The sequence below is a fragment of the Leuresthes tenuis genome, unplaced genomic scaffold (genome assembly GCF_036924035.1).
Source record: "Leuresthes tenuis unplaced genomic scaffold, fLeuTen1.0.hap1 SCAF_15, whole genome shotgun sequence".
Classification (NCBI taxonomy): Eukaryota; Metazoa; Chordata; class Actinopteri; order Atheriniformes; family Atherinopsidae; genus Leuresthes; species Leuresthes tenuis.
In genome coordinates, this window is record NW_027325369.1 from 20,624,722 (window position 1) to 20,642,892 (window position 18,171).

The 18,171-nt window shown below is 39.5% G+C and overlaps 2 protein-coding genes across 2 annotated transcripts in view; one reads left to right on the top strand and one right to left on the bottom strand.

Annotated features, from left to right (window-relative positions):
• Positions 1-18,171, top strand: part of tmem234 (transmembrane protein 234) — a 109,150-nt gene that overhangs the window by 82,303 nt on the left and 8,676 nt on the right. The gene's annotated exons all lie outside the window — the stretch shown is intronic.
• LOC140270451 (brain-enriched guanylate kinase-associated protein) overlaps positions 807-18,171 on the bottom strand; it is a 36,574-nt gene continuing 19,209 nt past the window's right edge. The window contains exons 5-7 of the mRNA XM_072365593.1: positions 10,451-10,558; positions 7,454-7,537; positions 807-4,531 (exon numbers count right to left, since the gene is read on the bottom strand). Of these exons, the coding sequence (XP_072221694.1) occupies positions 2,999-4,531; positions 7,454-7,537; positions 10,451-10,558 (1,725 nt within the window). The 3' untranslated portion in view covers positions 807-2,998. The remainder of the gene's footprint in view (positions 4,532-7,453; positions 7,538-10,450; positions 10,559-18,171) is intronic.

Here is an 18,171-nt window from a genome sequence, read left to right on the forward strand (position 1 = left end):
TAAAAGGATAAAAAGTAATTCAGGGTATTTTCTAATCAAAGTTTTCTTTTCAGTCCACATTCTGCATACACATCAGTTTTCTCAGTGTCTTTTTGTTCCCCCCACGCTCTGATATGACTTTCCATTTCACACTGGCTTAGAGCATCACGAAATAACCAAAGACCTACAAAAATAGGCTGTCACCTGTCAAAGCTTTGCCAGGTTCTGAAATCCTACCAGTCAACAACAGAGCACACAAGCACAGATAGACACCTGTGATCTTTATTCAGTATCCAATAGAAACGTCCTTAAACCGTCAAACCCCCCCCCTTTCCATTTTACTTTAGAAAATAATTGAACAGTGTGTGGCGGTGGCAAGAGATAAGCATAAAAAGGAGCTTTAAGCTACACTGAATAACCCTCGGACGATAAACTTCGTTTTTGTTTTTGTTGGAAAAGAAAATGAAAACTTTCTCTTGCCGGGGTCCTCTGCATCCTGGTATCCCTTTGCATCTCCGGTATAAACAAGTCCAGCCTGCTCTGATTGGTCACCCCCCATTGGTGTGAGAAGGCACACCTCATGAATCCACATTGAGTCTGAGACTCAAAACTTGGCTGCAAAATTAGTGCATGTCGGTGGGATGAGTGAAGACTTTTTAATCTTCCAGGAAACGACAAACTCAACAATACCACAATACCACTTTTTTTTTTTTTGCTTTCCTGCATGCTGGCATAGAGGTGACATACAGAGCAAGGTGCATCATAGAAAAACTCTTCATTTCATGGGAAGTTTAAGGGGTTCAAGTAAAAATAATGAATGGTGTGAAAATATGCCCAGAAGTCTACAATGTATTTCCAAACACCCATCTTTATTAAGTAAATTAACATACAGCAAAAATATATAACCATGCATCAGACAGACAAACATGTCAACACTGAGACACCTGGCCTGCTGATCCTGGAACAGGGCTGGAGGTAGGACAGGACGGAACCACATCATCTTCATCATTCAGGGTCAAATCATTCTATAAATATTACATCGACTGAAAATAGATAGAAACAGACGTAGTGTAATAACGACTGTATATGTGTCATCCCTTTTTATAAACATCCACAAAGAAAAAAAAACAAGAAACAGTCCCACTGTACAGTGATCAATCCCCCCCCCCCCCCCATCAAACCAAGTTAACATAAGATTGGAGGCTTTTTGTGGCCGAGGGTGTACAGTTTCCCCCTCAAAAACAAAAAAGGGTCAAAACAGCGTTAAGTCAGTTCTGAGATCAGCAGGAATGGGAGAGGTAGAGTAATGGGGTCCCAAAGTAAAATCTGTCCATTGTGAGTTGAAAACAAGGCTGCATTGCTGTTGCTGTCACCATTCCTTTGAATCTATGGAGCTACACAGGCAGGAAGAAAGGTTTGGGTGAACAGATGTTGGAATGTTGGCATTTTGCACTCCTCAGTGCGAGAGTTACAGATGGTGGCATGATGGTTGGGCAGCAGCAGAACCTCTTTGCAGCTCCTTATCAAACTCAAGGCAAGGTCTCATTTTATATTTTTAACAGGATGGCATGCCTCTGCTACTTTCAAGTAGGAATACACGTATTTTCACAGTGTTTTCTTTAAAAATGCCTAACTGAGCATGCTGGTTATAGGCAACACACTGACTGTACATTTTAGTCCTTCTTCCCACCTGTTTGTGCTGAGCTTCCAGCGTGCCCAGAACAATTTTCCACTCGTCTCCCATAGAAACTAGAGAAACCAGCACTTTTGTGGCTTGTGTGTCCAGTGCCCGCACAGTTGAAAAGTTTGTATTAAGAAACTTGGCTGAACTTGTTGGATCTCCAAACGTCGACTGAAGATCACCTTTTACTAAAAGAAATGACTGAAACACATCGTGTTTATGAGAGCAGATTTAATTCTTTGAGAAGTTCACCTTATGTGTTGTGTATGTTTGTTTATCTGACCGGAGGAACATACGCTGTAATAATATGTTTACATACAGAAACAATACTTCAGATGTACAGTATGTACACGGTTGTTAGAAGCTGTAAAGAAAACCATTCTGTCCACTGAACAGGATTAAGGCAACTTCACAAGTGTCCTGGTATAACTGTAACTAATGTGCAGTGGGACTACCAACTTCATCTTCTTGCTTTGATACAAAAATATGAAAAAGTCTAGCTGTGCAAAATAAAAAAAGAACTTGCTTCTTATATATCTATGTTCTCATAATGAAATTCTTTAATTTACAGTGTCATGTTGTCACTTTTAATTTCAGTTTCTATAACTTTCTCGTGGTATTTTTGTCTTGACTTTACACTGTATATATATTGTGTGTGTGTATATATATATATATATATATATACACACATATACATGTATGTGTGTTTCCTGTGTATTGTTTAGCCAGTTTAAAACTCTTCCGTTCCAGTAAGTGCGGCTTATAGATAAAGTCTCTATTGTAAAGAATTTAGTTGCACATGTGTTTTTCTATCTTCTATAATATATGCATTATACAACATGCATTTTTAGGAGAGCAAAAAACAACAAACGGATAAATCTTTGTAACAGCTTGCAGTCAGAACGGTCCACCGCACATAATGGGAAAACTCTCCCAAACATGAGTAATCAAGTCACACTGTTACACATGCTTTAGTCTGCCATCAGTACTATGTGTATCAAAGCAGGAATTAATGGTCTGGTTGCTGGTTTTGTTAACAGTGTTCAACACTAAAATGGAGCCATTAGCCGGGCCCATAGTTTCATCCCACAATCCGTCTTACTGAAACAAAAGCAAACTGAATAGCTGGCATCAGGTAGCTACACTGTATCAAGACGCACATGAGAAGGATTGTTGCAGACTGCATGGAACGTGCCTTGGCTAAGATACAGAAAACAACAACATCTTAACACCCCATCACAAGTACGTGTTTGCTGCAGGGAGACATGGTGCAGTACAGTACGGTAAATCAAGAATCATCATCATCTTCATGCATAAAATGAAAAGCTCTGTCACCACTCAGTTGAGAAGCGTGCCGTATAGCTGTGCCTTGGTCAAACTATCCTTCCTGGTCAATCCTGTGCTGCCGAATTTTTGGTATCTTGGAGAGGTCTTCTTCGGGAGCGCGGGGCCAACACTGAGAGCGGAGCTGGAGCTTGGGCGAGGCCGGATGCTCGGCCTGGCGCTGGGGTAGTGCTGAAGACTCGACGCTTCGAGTGAGCTTTGGTGTAAGGACTCGGCCGAGCTGTCTGCGCTCAGGTTCACATTGGCCCTGGTTGCAGCTGTCACTCCCCCGCTGCTCTCCTTGTCTTTCGAGCTCCCTGAAAAGAACAGACTGCACTCAGAGTCTTGACTGTCATCCTTGGCTCTGTACAGCAGAGACATTTTCTCCTGCTTACGATGCTCCTTAGGTTTAGGACTGCGGCTGACCGAAGGGGAGCCCATAGCGAAACACTGGTCCAGCACGCGGCTGTGGAAGACATCATCTCCTTCTTGGAAGCTGCTGTAGAGGGACTCCTTGACTTCACTGGAGGGACCCATGGCAAAGTGGCGTTCAGAGAAACTGTACGGAGATGTCCGCCCCGCAATGTCGCGATAGGACGATGAGAAGATGTTGATGTCCTCCACGCTGAGCTGTCTCCAGCGGTTGCTCAGGTCATCTTCAGGGACTTGTATGTCACCTCGGCTGTCCAATACTCCACCATGAGCCTGGCTCAGTCCAGTTGTGGACCCCATGCTATGAGAGGAGGCGAGGCGAGGGGTGCTGGAGTGGAAAGGTTCACTGAAGCATGAAGCTGTCCTTGTATACGCTGTTGAGGTGCCCTTCTGTGGGCTTCTGGAGGTCACCATGTGCTGGATGCTGTGAGCCTTGGGGAAACTTGGGTTTTCTTTGTTATACGAGGACATGCTTTTGCGCTCATAGTCCCCACTGAAACCATTTCGCCAGTCCATATAAAGACCTTGGTGGGAAGATGATAAGGTGCTGTTGGCAGTGTGCCCACACCCACCTGTAACTGCTCCCTTGTCGTCTGATGCAAGGCTGAAGCTGGAGTAGGAACTGGAGACAGGGAGACTACCAGTACCAAATTCATCCTGGTGGTGAAAGGAGGATGAGGCCTTATGGTGGGAGAAACTTCCAGACTCGAAAGGATCTTCATCAGGGTTACTATCAATGGAGTTTTGGGAGTGGAGCTGTAGCAAACCAGTGCCATGGAGGTCGGCGCTCTGCCTGCGCTCCGTGTCTTGCCATCGTTCAGGGCAATAGAGGGCTGTGTCACTACAGTACAGGTCAGATGTCTTATATGCAATGCGACGGTTGAGGTGATCAGTGCTTCCTGTGCCTGTCAGAAAGTTTCCATCCTGGGGCTGTGGGCTGGGTGAGCGTGTTACAGGGCAGCTGCTCCCCGGTTCTGGCTTTTCCAGGACCTTGGCAATTATGGTCGTGGGCACTGCTTCAGGGTAATTGGGGTGACACATTGCCATGGGGGCTCCTCTACCCCGGTTTTGTTTCTCCATGTGGGAACTGATGCGCTCCTGGAATTCCGGTGGTAACTAAGAAAAGACAGACAAAAGTGATTTAAAAAGGTGGATATTAAGATCAGTAGCTTCCCAAGAATTGCGAAACTGCTGCAGTTGCTGATATGGTATTCAAAATTAGTCCTCAAAGTTGGTTTATATTTATCTAACTCAACATCTTTGTCTTCCACACACATCTATTTATTTGTATTACAACTTTTTTATGTGTGGTTTTACAAGGGTTTCAACCTGGAAGAATGATTGAGAAAGTAAATCAGTTTCATCAGGCTCACTGTGCACAGAACAGATTGTGTATCTCAGGGGAATTTGCTGAACAGCAGAGTGAAATTGTTGCTACATTTTGTTGCTCCTTTTATCCTTTTAAAATAGTCATACTCTCTTCCAACTTTTTTTCTTGTCTCGTCTTACAAACAGTCGCTAAATCATAAGGGACAGAAACATAATCTTTTTGATTTGTTCATGTTTGAGAAACCAGTTCCTGTAAATTTCAGACTTTTTTTTGTGCCAATCAAAGTTGGTCAGGGTCAGTAGAAACTTCTCCTGCCACACTAAGCTCTTTCTTCTCCTCCCATTTTTATCCTTTCATCTTCTCCTCCCTGCTCTACTGCCTTCTAACCAATAAGCCCTCATTCTCTCTCTCTAAATCAGACATGTTCTCAGTCTCTCTTTCTTCTGTCTACAATCAAACACAAATCAGCTCCTCTGGGAGCTGCTCAGATTCAAATTAAGCCAGTGCTCTGGGTCTCCAGCTGGGCATAAAAAAAGAGATGAAGTACTGACTTAGCTTTGTTAAGAAATAGAAACTCGCCTCAACATAAAATAAGCTGCATCTTTTAAGTCTGAGCTATTTTTAGCAGCTGTTGCCTCTCCAACAGGGAATAGAGATGGAAACTAGGTGAGGTTGAGAGAAATATACAGTGTGTACTGCAAGTGAGCTAGGTCAGCATTAGATGCTGTTTGAGTCATATTGAGTCTTAATTAGCGATCACATAGTTTTCTATTTTTACTCTATGTGACATCACACACACCTTATTTTAGTTAGAAAACAAGTAGCGCAATAATTTTTTATGTAACAGGCCTGTGATAGGCTGTTTGAAATGTATATTACATTCATTAAATTCAAATAAACAGAGAAATTAGACAAAATACATTTGAATTTGTAATGAAATGCACTTCTTCTGTTCTAACTTTTAGCAAAGTACCTTTTGTCACTGTTGATATGTGTCAAACTTTACATGCATGTACAAGTGCGGTGAGTTGTCAAAGAAAATTGCTTCGGTAAGATGAAAAATGCAAACGATGCTAGCAGATTTTCTTTTTGAGGTAGCTAGCATACGGGTCATTACAGGCCAACGCCTCCAGTTCATTTAGAAGATTTTACATCACATTAATCTGAAAATATCCTTAAAGTGATTTGCACACATATATATATATTTCACATGAACTTCAATTCAAAGATTGTCATGAAACATTTAACAGCAAGTCTATGATATGATTTGTGATGAAATGCTCATAAGCTAACTCTTCACACAAATTCCTGTGGTGGGATAAAAAGTCCATCTCCCTGTGCAAAAATAAAACACACACAGCATCTGCATTTAAATCGTTTAAATCGCCTTAAAATATATTCTTCTTTTAATGAATTTTTGCACAAAATCTTAGTCTTAAATATGATAGAACAACACACACACACACACACACACAAAAATACATATATATTCTCTGTTTATGTTGTTTTTCTTCCCCCGAATATGCTTAGGAATAAAGAATAAAAAAGTAAAGCATGCATTTGTATTCACCCCAATAGTTTCGAAACCCTCAATCAAGATCTGTTGCTGCTTTGAGGAGTGGGCAGAAAATCTAGTGGTTAGACGTGCCGAGCCCTTGGAGACATAATTCTTCAACTGTAATTGTTGCAAAAGAGGGCTCTACACAGTATTGATTTTGTGGGGATGAATGCACATGCTTTTTACTTTTTCTTTAATAAATGCTTTTTACACCTACTAGGCATATTGTGTTGATCAATTTAAACAACCCCCCCCACCCCTTCACCTTTTCAAGTCAGTGTAAACACACTAAGGCTGAAGCCATAAAAGTAAACAACCTCAACTGCTAATTGTCTGCAGAGGACATACATGAATATTTCTTGTGAATTGCAGGGTAGAACGACTCCTGCATGATATTACATTACATAATATAATTATTTGCAAACATGCAGTCAGGGCCTAATTTTGTCAAACAAAACCTTGGAAAGACAGATGTTTACTAGTGAAAAACATCATCTAAAACACAGCATGAGTCTCTTTTCACTATTGGCCACTGTGGGGCTGTTATGCAAATGTTAGACAGACTCAGTTGCTCAGTTTTATTTAGATTCATGCCCCTAATATCCTAAATGTATGTATAGAAATGATTAGAAATCATTCTGTCAGAACAATAACAGATGGAGACATAAACACTTTAAGGGTTTATTTTATTCATAACATTAAATGTAAACCATAAAGTATATTTGTATGTAGAGCTTCAGCTAGTAATCAGCCTTGTTTCTGAGTATGTTTTCATCAGGCGCTCTCAAATCAGCCCTTCATTCATTAATTCGTCCATTCCTTCATTATGCACAGGTGGCACTTCAGACAGCAGACCTCAATCACTCTGACTGGAGAGGCCCTGAGCTTCATGTCTCATTTTTATTGTTAAAACCACTCTTCGATGCTTTTAATGGCACAGCAGCACTCTCCATTTCACCAATAATGCATCAACAATTTCACCTTCTTTTCTACTCTTTTTAGATGCTGTTCATGTTCATGAGAAACATTCCACATTTCTCTCAAACTGTTTAAACTTAATATCGAAGCCCAAGTCGGGCAGAGCTTTTTGTCGCAGTCTGAATTTAAACTGAGACTGATGCAGCTGTAGCAGAAGTGTTGGTGAGCTCACCTCAGACAGCTTGTGTGCTCTGTAGTGAGACTTGGAGCACTGCAGCAGCTGGGCTGCCAGGTTGCAGTCTTTCCTGTACAGGTCCTGTAAGAGGCACAAAGATTATACTCAGTCACTAAACATACTTTCATGTCAGCCTGATGGTTCGTGTAAGCTTCCAACCAAGGAATGTTGTGAGTTTAAAGATCCTCTGGGAAAAATCTGTAACACTCTTAGCTCTCTAATTGTGCAGGGATAATTATGGGGGAGATCTAGGGGATATAATCTCAGGAGACAGTAGCTGATATGGAATGACGGCAACAATGAAATTCAAAATAAAATGTTTAGATCTGTGGAGCATTTAAATGACTAACGGCACGACTAAGGTAACAGTTTATTTATGAGAAATGTATGCATAATATATTTGCCTGGGAGTATGATTATATCTTCTTAAAATAATGGAATAACTAGAACGACTGGAAGGCACACTGAAATGATTTACCCTTATTACCTAATTTCAGTCGTTTAACATTAGAGATTTTGCAGGGTCTTTATACTGCTACTCAGTTTTTTCATTTGTAGTATATCCTCTATCTGTCCAGTGCAGACTGTACTCATTTTGTAAGAGTCGTCTGAAGGAGCACACTCACTTATCTGCACCTTTCAGCCCAGAGTGCAAGTGCAGCATTATTTATCTCTTTACCTGTGCTCTCTCTTGCTACCTGAAATTCCTGTTTTTAGGTTTCTACTGACATTTCACAGGAGAGTAAGGGTGGTCTACCGGTGCAGCAGATGCTTGGCCCTGTTGTTTTCTGTATTTCTGTTTGTGTGTGTCTTTGTAGGTGGTTTGCCGGTTTCTGTTCTTCTCTTTCCTCTGTTAAATCCGTCCACTTATAAAGGTCAGTTCTTGCTGCGCTGTAGTTCCCCTGTGCCTCGGTAACAATGCTACCGGAACAATGCTTCCCCGTAACATCAAAGAGTCTTTCAACTCCCCAAGAATTTAACAATCCATGCTTTTGGAACTATTAAGCTTCTTTTCATTTTGTCCAAAAGGGACTGCTATTATCTATTTAGTTGTCTGTTTGTGTATTCATTTTTATTTAGAATGCCTAAAAGATATTAGGAACCTTGGTGATTTCTTAGTTAACGTGTCTGGTGTGTTGTTTGTCCAACAGGTAATGAAGCAGTTTTGAGAGCGGTTCTTGTGTTGAAGTCTTAACCTACTGTGTATATGACAGATAAAGGAAAACTTCAAACCAGTTATCAAGGGTTTTTGTTGCCTCTGCCAGGGATGTTAAAGTATGTGATTGGTTTGTTTTATGTGTTTGTCTTGTTGTCTGTTTGCAAGCAGAAATACTGAAACTGCAATGAGTGCATTTGCATAGAGTGTAATCCAACTGAGAAGTGATTAAGTTTTGATGGATCTGGATCTGGATCTAGGATTTTTTCAAATTTTTTTTAATTCATTTTTACTTCTGTTAATTAGGTAACAACAGTTTCTATTGGTACATTAGTTACATTGTACAATATATCCGAGGAATACTTTCAGTCTAATGTCTAGGAATGAGCTTGATTAGAGTAAAATAACAGGCTGCTGGGTAGAGACATGTAGAGGCCTCCCTGCTTCATCTACATCAGAAGTGTGTCTCTTTGACAACAGGCAGTCTTTTCAAATTGTGGCCAGTCTCATGCAGTTGTCCAATTGGGCAAGTGAAAACAAATGGGATGCCTTCATTCATTTTTCTGTATCAAAAACCACTGGTCCTCCACGAGCCGTCATTTATGCTTTATGTCATCTCTGTTTACCACAGACTGAAAGGAAATTCCTTCAGAGTAGGTTGGATCACTTTTCCTTGATAATGGAGAACAGCACAAATGATATATTCAGGTTTGAATGATTTTCAGTTCCCAACATATTATGGGGCTTATTAGTTGAATGATCTTTGCTAAGTTTGCATTATGATAACGTTGTAGCAATATAAAATATATGCTTAGCTCAAAAAGCCATGTTGAATTTGTTTGATTTTCTTGAAATTACCATTAATTTTCCTTTTTGAATAATAAAATGACTACTGGGCATGTAAAACATAATCATCGGAGAGGTGGCTGAGATGGCTTCATGTTCAGGACTGATATTGTTGATTGAAGTAGGTTATCATTTAAGTGAAAGAGAAATTTCCATTTCATCCCCTATGAGACATTTACGTCCCTTTTCATCATGTTCTACACAGGACTTTCTAAGCTTGCTCTCTTGAGGAAATGTCTGCCTAACTGTTCGCTCTGATGGGACAAATTCTACACTCACTCAAAATTAACTTTGATTCCCCATCAGCCTGGATGGATAGGTAGGATTGGCAAAGTGCTCCGTTGCTCAGAAGTGTTAATAAGTGCCATGGAAGAAAAAGAGATAATTTAGCCTAACCTGGAGCCCCCACCCAGAAAGCCAGTAAAATCACTTCAAAGAAAGCGAAGCACCAGATTGCCACATGCCCTTGAGCTCAGAATCAGGCAGTCCTGGCTTCAGCTTCTCAACACCCTGAGGACACCCATTGATTTCTTTTTAATCACTTTAAAACGCCCAGTGGCTTAGAGTTAATTCCTCTATCTGCTGTGGCACCTTGAAGCACAAATATCCAGGATGCAGAAATGGACGCGGAAATATAGTAGGTATGACTTTGAGCAAGAGTGGGTCAATTGAGAAGGCTGCCAATGTGCCAAAGTGTGGGGAAAAACAATTTTTTGATGGGCTGCCATTTCTCCTTCAAAATCCAACTACTTTTTCAGTGCAAACTAGACAAGATCACAAATCAAAAATGCCTCAGGGCCGCAGATCTTTGTTCCCAACTAACCATGCCCCAGGCTACTATTTAATTTGCGGTCTAGCAGGAAAAATATCAATTGAGACTCATCACACAAAAAAGTTCAGATGCCATTCAAAACCTGCCTTGCTTTATGTGCATGCACTGTGCTGCTGTATAAAGGATGCTAATGGGAGCCCATAGAAAATGATGCACTCACGTTGTCCTCTCTGAGTTTATTAATGTTGATCTTCGCCTCCATGAGGTGGTTGTTGAGAACAATGATTTCTCTGCTAAGGGCTCTCTTTTCCTCTTCATGGAGCTGGGACTGCAGTGTAAGAGAAAGAATTGGACAGGTAGAAGAGAAATTGGTGACAAAGAAAAGAAAAACCATGAATGAGTTAGGGTGGATGACAAGGGTCGAGCAGTGAAGGGTTCGAGGAAAGAGATGAGACAACGAGAACGATGAGGAAGCCAAAGTTGGAGAAGCAACAGAGGAAGAATGAGATGATTAACAGAGGGCGAGAAAAATGAAAGGAAGAGAGCCTTGAGTCACTATCAGTCTGAAGCTGGTGCTGGCAGCAGGTCTTAATTAAAAGAAGATTACACTTGCCAGAGCTCATATCATATCAATTACTCTGGGAGTACGAGAAAGAGACATAGCAAGAGGAGGGAAAAATAAAGGGGGAAGTGTGAGAAGGACAAATGAAGCATTCATTCCATTTTCAGTGATTAATGTCAAATAAATTCACAATAGCTCTGCTGCAGTGACAATTTAGCCCCATTTACAGTTGAGTTTAATGATAGTGATGCACTGTTGTTGGCTGGTCTGTCTTTCTCTCTGCCCAAGTTCATCTCAGCAGCTTTTCACACAGAATTTTGAAATTCAGATATTCCTGGAACAAGTCATTTAGGTGGCTTGACCTATTGTGTATTATTGTCCATCCATTTTCAATACTTGCTTAATCCAATTTAGGGTTGGGGGGGAGGGCTGGAGCCTATCCCAACTGTCCTGTCATGTCAGGACATCGGGATCCAGATTTAGCTTGAGTGTACAAATGAAGGACACTGTTGTGATGTATTCCATGAATTTATGCTCTCAAATACATAAACCATAGCTTTAATGACCGCTGGCCTCGTGCACTAGTCCCAGTACAAGTTCTGATGGTATATGTGCTTGTAGCACATCTGTATTAGACCACAGTTTGCATTTCATCACAAGCGTGTAGTATGTGTCTTGTAATGAAAATGCATAAACTGGAAAATAAGATGTGAGCTGCAAATCCAATCTGCCAATGAAGAGAATGTAGAACAGCTAAAAGCTGTAGGACAAGTAAGTAAAAGGATCTTTTAGTCTAACTGTTATGTGACACATATTTAACCTTGCTGCCTCTAGGGGCCAGTAAAGGGTTCTCAGTCTCTCTGTCACACCAACAGACACGTACACACAAGCATTCACACTCATAGAGTAGTAATTTTAAAACCTGCCACAGAGCATCAGCTGAAAAATGATACACCAACTTGGCCTCCCACCCTTCTCTCCTCTAATCCCTCAGTGGAGGGGATTGTTTTGAAATACAAGGATCCAGAGCCAATCTAATACGTGGCAATTAATGCCAGCATTTATTTTCAAATTCAGTTCTGTTACAATCTCATAAATCAGCTGTAGAGACGAGCATCCCTGCTGTTATTTATATAGTTCATTACTTTGGATTTTTGTATATATTTTGTGATGACTTCTTTCGTGCATTTTTCCAAATCCAAATATTTAATTCCTAACTGTTCCTTCTGCCCATCAGAAGCTTGGTGTTTTATTGGAGCAAGGAAAACTTCTTACGTGCTAAAATGTTAATCAGCTCAGTAGTATTTGTGGTGTCAGTTTCAAGCACACCAAGCTGTAAACATTTGTTAGCATATAGTTGCTTATTTGCTCATTCAACCCTCGCAGGACGACATTAGCATTCATTCTTAGTTGTGTTTGTGCCTACCTGCGGAAAGTCCAATATTTACACAGCTTCTACTTTGGTTTAGTCTTCACCAACTCCTGAGGGAAATATCTGTTTAGCTGCTAAATGTGGCAGTGTGTTTTCCACCTAGCTGCTAACTTCATTTTGTGCTGCATACTATTGTTTGCTAAAGGGTTCATCAGGGACCCTTTTCATTGAAAACTGCCGCCTGCTCCATCTGTAACTTTTGATGAGTAAAACAGTGAACCAAATGGATCAAAACATTGAAGCTGCAGGCCTTAACAGCAAAATACTGAGCTAAACGACAATAAAATGCTCCATAAAACTGAGGGGGGCTGTGCTATCCCATAATCGTGTTATCACTTGATCACAATAGACCTAGTTATTTGCTCCAGTGTTCATATGAAAACATTGATAAGTACAGCGTTGAAACTTGTCTGATTTTTCTGTTGGAGTTGTTTTAAACTCTCTCCTCAGATCTAAGCAAATAATGTAACAAAAATATGACCCAAATTGTGATGCATATTGTGTAAGGTGTGAATATGTTAATTCCTGAAGTTGTAGTTCTAATGAGAGGTCTAACCCAAGCAACAGCCTCCCAGTTTGAAAATTGAAGGCTCAGTGGGAGTGTCAATAACAGTTTTTAGTTAAGTGACCCGATGAAGCTGACTCCATCATGTTAAATTCCAAAATTTATAACAGAAATAAACATATTTACAGACTGATACAAAAAAAAGGTATTGGGTCTTTGTATGGAAGCTGAATTGTGTATATTACCAACCCAGTTAAACTGTGGTCAGACACAATTTGTGAATTATTATGGACATAGTTGCTTTGAGAGCATGTGGCCACTGCCAAATAGATATGTACAGTGTTGTCAGTTTGCCAATCTGACTCATTCTTTTATATAACCCATGATTAGGACAGTTAAACCCTAATCCAAGGCTATAAAGTTTTAAAACAGTTCACAAACCAATGAGTAATGTCACAGTGGCCACATCCATGTATATATGGTCTGTGGTCAAGCCATTTATTTATAAAATCCAACAGAATGACAGCAGTGTTTATTTCGCATTGTGGTGAACTGGCAGCCAGCCAGACCCTAACTGCAGCACTAGTGTGAAAATGAAAGAATAATGTGTGCTTCTAAAGCCTGAAGAGATGTTTTTTTTCCCCCTCATCTATTATGGCTCCTGACTTTGATTCATTAATCGAATAGATCTTCAAGCATGCTGATTTGTACACGACCACATATCACAGAGCCTAAAAAGAAACTGGGGGCAATCTTAATAGGCTTAAAATTATTAACATGATGTTGCACTTTATTTTTGAGCGAGGAGAGAAGTGTGCTTTTCACAGCACCATGGCCTGCGGAAGAGTTGCAGCTGTGCACGCTGATTTTTGCTATCTCCTCCAGTCACACTGAGTTTGATACACATGCTTTCACCAAGATGTTCTTATCAGTTTGTGCCATACATAAAAGAGAACAGTATCTAGGAAAATGAATATGCAAATTTTGGCAATCATATCTTAAATCAATAAAATAAAGTGGATGAGGAAGGATATTGTTTCTCACATGGAACTTTGGAGAATCAAAAGTCTCACTTTTTGTCTTTTGACTGTAATTGCATGTAAGTTTCCTCCAATTACCCAGCATCTTGATGGTCACAGCATTTGACCACACATTCAGATCTCGACTCAGGAACTGAGTGCACATATGTAAAAAATAGAAGAAATGCCTGTTTTTCCAAGACACCTCCGATAGCTTTGCTTATTCTGTGGGAGATTCTGCTTCTTGGCTGGGCAACAAATAAAGTCTAAATCTCCTGAGATGCAATTACTGAGTGCTGCGATTCACAGAGGAGAGCAGAACTCTCTACTCCATTTTAAATACTGTCTTATTTTTTGAGGGGAAGAAAAGAAACTGTGGATTTCAGACCTTGTTGAAGAGGGTTCTCAAATTACAATATCAACAATAACCGCTGGCCAAGATAAAACTGATACTCAGAACTGTGAATGGCAATTTTTCGAAAACGAGGAGAACAAAAAGGTGAGACAAGGGACACAATGATGGTGGGAGAAAAACCTTTGAAAGACCCAAAGTGATTACTATCCAATTTAACTTAGAGCAGCTGCAGCTTTTTGTTACACCTAATGGTGATTGGTAAATCTGAACTAAACTTGCTCTGTGAAACATGAAACAGGTTCAGTTTTTGTATCCTGAGAATCAACAGACAAAGTACACCTCTATCATGATCTATTTTATAGATGTGATGTTGATGGTGTTGCAGGTGACTCATAAGGTGTTGTGAGCTACACTGCAGGAAAATCAAACAAAGTGAGAACAAAGTTACCAAACGTTCTGGATATATTTGTGGCCCTCAGTAACAAACATGTCAGTTCGTTCAGTTCCTCATACAAAATACAAATACACAGTTTTGTAATAGAAAGGACTAAGGACTAAGGACCTTCCAAACACTTTTTTTTTACCCAAACAGCAAATAGGGCACATTTAGTGCTTTTTTTTGAGGTTGCAATTTACTTAAAATTTCTACACAAGGGATTCACATTCACATGTTTTCATGGTTATCACAAAGCTGAGAAAGACTACATGAGCAATGAAAGTAAGATAGCATTTTTATATTTACTGAGATGACATCTCATATAAACTGTACGACGTCTAATACATATAAAACAGCGGCTAATAAATGTACATCAAGCTGTGATTTATTTGAGTGGTGGGATTTGCATAAAAAAATCATTGGACATAATGAAACAAAGAATTTCAAAGACTTTCATATTTAAATCTAGGTTAAAATTAACTCAAATAGTTAAATTTATAGATTAAGGGTAATCTTACTGCACCAAAACCTTTAACTCTTCCTTGTTCCTTGAAGAAAGTAAAGAAACGCAGTCAACTGAATGGAGCTTTATGGTGCAGCTGTATTTCTCGTGAGACACTAGTTCAGCAAGCAGATTGTTATGGAGCTGAACAAGAACACCAAACAAACTACATAACATGAGATTGTTACAATATTGTTTCAACTTCTATTGGCCCTGAGATTTTTTGCCATCAGAAGCTTCCAGAAGTTGGATAGTGAACAGTTTCCTTTCTTAATGGAGGAGAAATTAAAGCTTCCCTGCTGATGTATAATTAGGTTAATAAACTTTTTTAGCCTGCAAGCAAACAGTGTAGCTTATTGTTTTGCCTTCTTTTCTCTTTGATACATATTAATAGTTGGTTAAATTTGCACTTACCAGAAATTTAATAGTCAAATAGAGCTTGGTTTTAAGAATTGTTTTGTGATTCAGTCTGCTGTATAATGTCTTGTATGTCCCGTCCATTCGTTGCTATTCTGCTCTAAATCAGAATCTCCTACCAGGTTTCGCTATGTAATTTGCACTTTTTATTGGAGAGGCACAATTAACGACCATACTGTTAATTAGTGGCCTGCAATCAGGCCTTAGTGTTGCTCACTGATGAACAGAATGACACATCCAGAGAGGTACACTCGTACGGAGGAAAACATTACCACAAACACAACAGACTTCCTCAAACGTCTCTCACTCGCCGCCAGGGCCATTAATCATCTAACACCTTTTATACTGAAGTGCTTCTCATATTTCTGTGACCACTCTAATCACCATAACCCACAAAACAGATTTATTTATCATTATTTTGCCACCTGCCCCCAAAATAACAGTAATGATAAAGGAAAAGAAAAATAAGATAGTATGCAAACTTTATTTGCCTGAAAGCTATTACTCATACTAGAATTTGACCTCCTCCTCATCTTAAGTTGTAAAAATACTACAAGCATTGAGAGAAAGTCAACATACATCCAGTGCAGGGGGCAGCTATAGTCACACTGCCCAGGGAGCAACCGGGGAAATTGGATGACTTGCTCAAGGACACTTCAGCTGCAAGTAGGAATGAAGTGGGACAATGCTGATTACTGTCACAAGCCATGTTTTCCCAATTGCAGGTAAGTGAACCAGCAACGGCCATGTCCTCTTGCCTCTAAGCTGGAGATAATGATCTTTATTGAAAACCTTTTCTCTCTGAGACGATCTCATAGCTCTTCTGTACTTGAGTAAAAGCAATTTTACTAATAATTGCATCAGATGCACCAAAAACAAAAGTAGTCACTGCTTATGGATGGCTAAGAGAGAAAAAGATGACCTGCTTTCAAAAGGCATAAGTAAAAAAAAAAAAAGATATATAACATCATGATAACTGAAACTGTTTGCAGTCGAAAATGATTTTCCCACATCATCACAGTGCACAGCAGTAAGAACGTGTTTTAGCCCTCGGTTCTCCCCGTTGCATCTCTAAACTTTTGCACTGGTTTGTAACTTCACTGAAATGTTAAAAAGGTGGGGCTAATCAACCTGTACAGTTTATTGCGGGGTCAGTTGTTTCTCTCTTGGATTGATAAAGTTTTACCTTCACCAGCAATTAAAGATACAATTTTTCTTGAATATTTTTCAAAATTATAATCCAAGTAAGTGATAAGTAATCCAAGTAATACGTTTCTTAAATGAATTTCAGGAACATACGGACTAAGCATATGAGCATGTTTATCACAGAAAAGTAATTGTTATTGCTTTTTTCAGGTGTCAGTTATCTCTGTTTAAATTTTTCAACAACAAATGGTTTATTTCTCTGATTATTAGATAAAGGGTAAATAATGAGTTAACGATTTGAACTAATTCACAGCAGAACTGTTATAGTGGTGACACCGCTTTTGATGAAGTGTACATTATCTGCATTAAGTAGGTAGTGACTGAGTAGTCTTGATTTAAGCTTGATTGACCTTGACCATTTTCTTCCAGTTCCTGGGCAGTTGTTAGTTAGTTGATCTTGTGCAAGACTCCTAAGAGAAATAAAGATTTTCAGCACCATGGAGAGCTCATAAACAACATAACCAATGAAGCACAGGATCTTCCAACAGGATGGTATTTGTGACAAAATAATTGACATGTATAGACATTTTTATACCTTATAAGTACAAAAAGTAAGTACAAATTTTTTTTTAGGTTATTTCTGTTTCAAAAGGATTTTAGTTTATACAGTTTTAGTTCAGACTAAAACTTTGAAGTGGATATGCTGCAAAATCTGCATATTATATTTTAGGCACAACAGACAAAAATCTGACCTGAATAACAATTGTTTATTTTCTGCTTGCATCAGCACTGTCTCAGAAGAGGCTCCAAGATTAATTTGAACTCTTTCTTCACCAAGGCACCAAGCCACATGTTGGCACTGTCAAAGCTACACTTTAGCAAGATGATTCTTCGTAGTTATGATAGATAACGTAATATTTTGTTTGCTGCTTCACCAACAGCACTGCTTATATGAAGATCAAAACATAAACCTCTCTCTCTCTATTCCTCTTGAGGACATCTACTCTATGTCATTAAAACAGGCATCTTGTCAGTTCTGCAAGGTGTTAATCTGCTGCTTTTACTCTACATGAATTAGTTTTATTCTGCGCCATTTTTCAGTTGACCTTCCCGGTTCAGGCCTCTCAGAACTTTTAATTACGTGTCTGATTTGATTGCAGCTGCCTTTGTCACTGCCTGCGCTGTCTTCTACAAAGGAACATGCTCCCCCCTTGAAATGTCATTGCATGACATGACATCAAAAGAAATGGCAATCCCAATGAGGCCTCTAAAAGAAAAAAAAAGAAAAAATAGTTTTCCCATACTGTCTCTTGTCATGAAGATTTGCTACACCAAGATTCTCTGTTCAACACTCAGTCTCTTTGAAAAGTCAAGAGTTTTCTAAATCATTTTCTCATGACTAGAATATGCTGATGTGTTTGCACTGTAATGATGAAGAATGAGCCATTGTGGAAGCACACTGCAGGCTTTTGTTCTGTTCCTGAATGACAGCGCAATAAGGATTACATTGGAACATAACAAATACTCGACTACAAATCCTGGACGACAAATTAAGTTATAAAGAGCT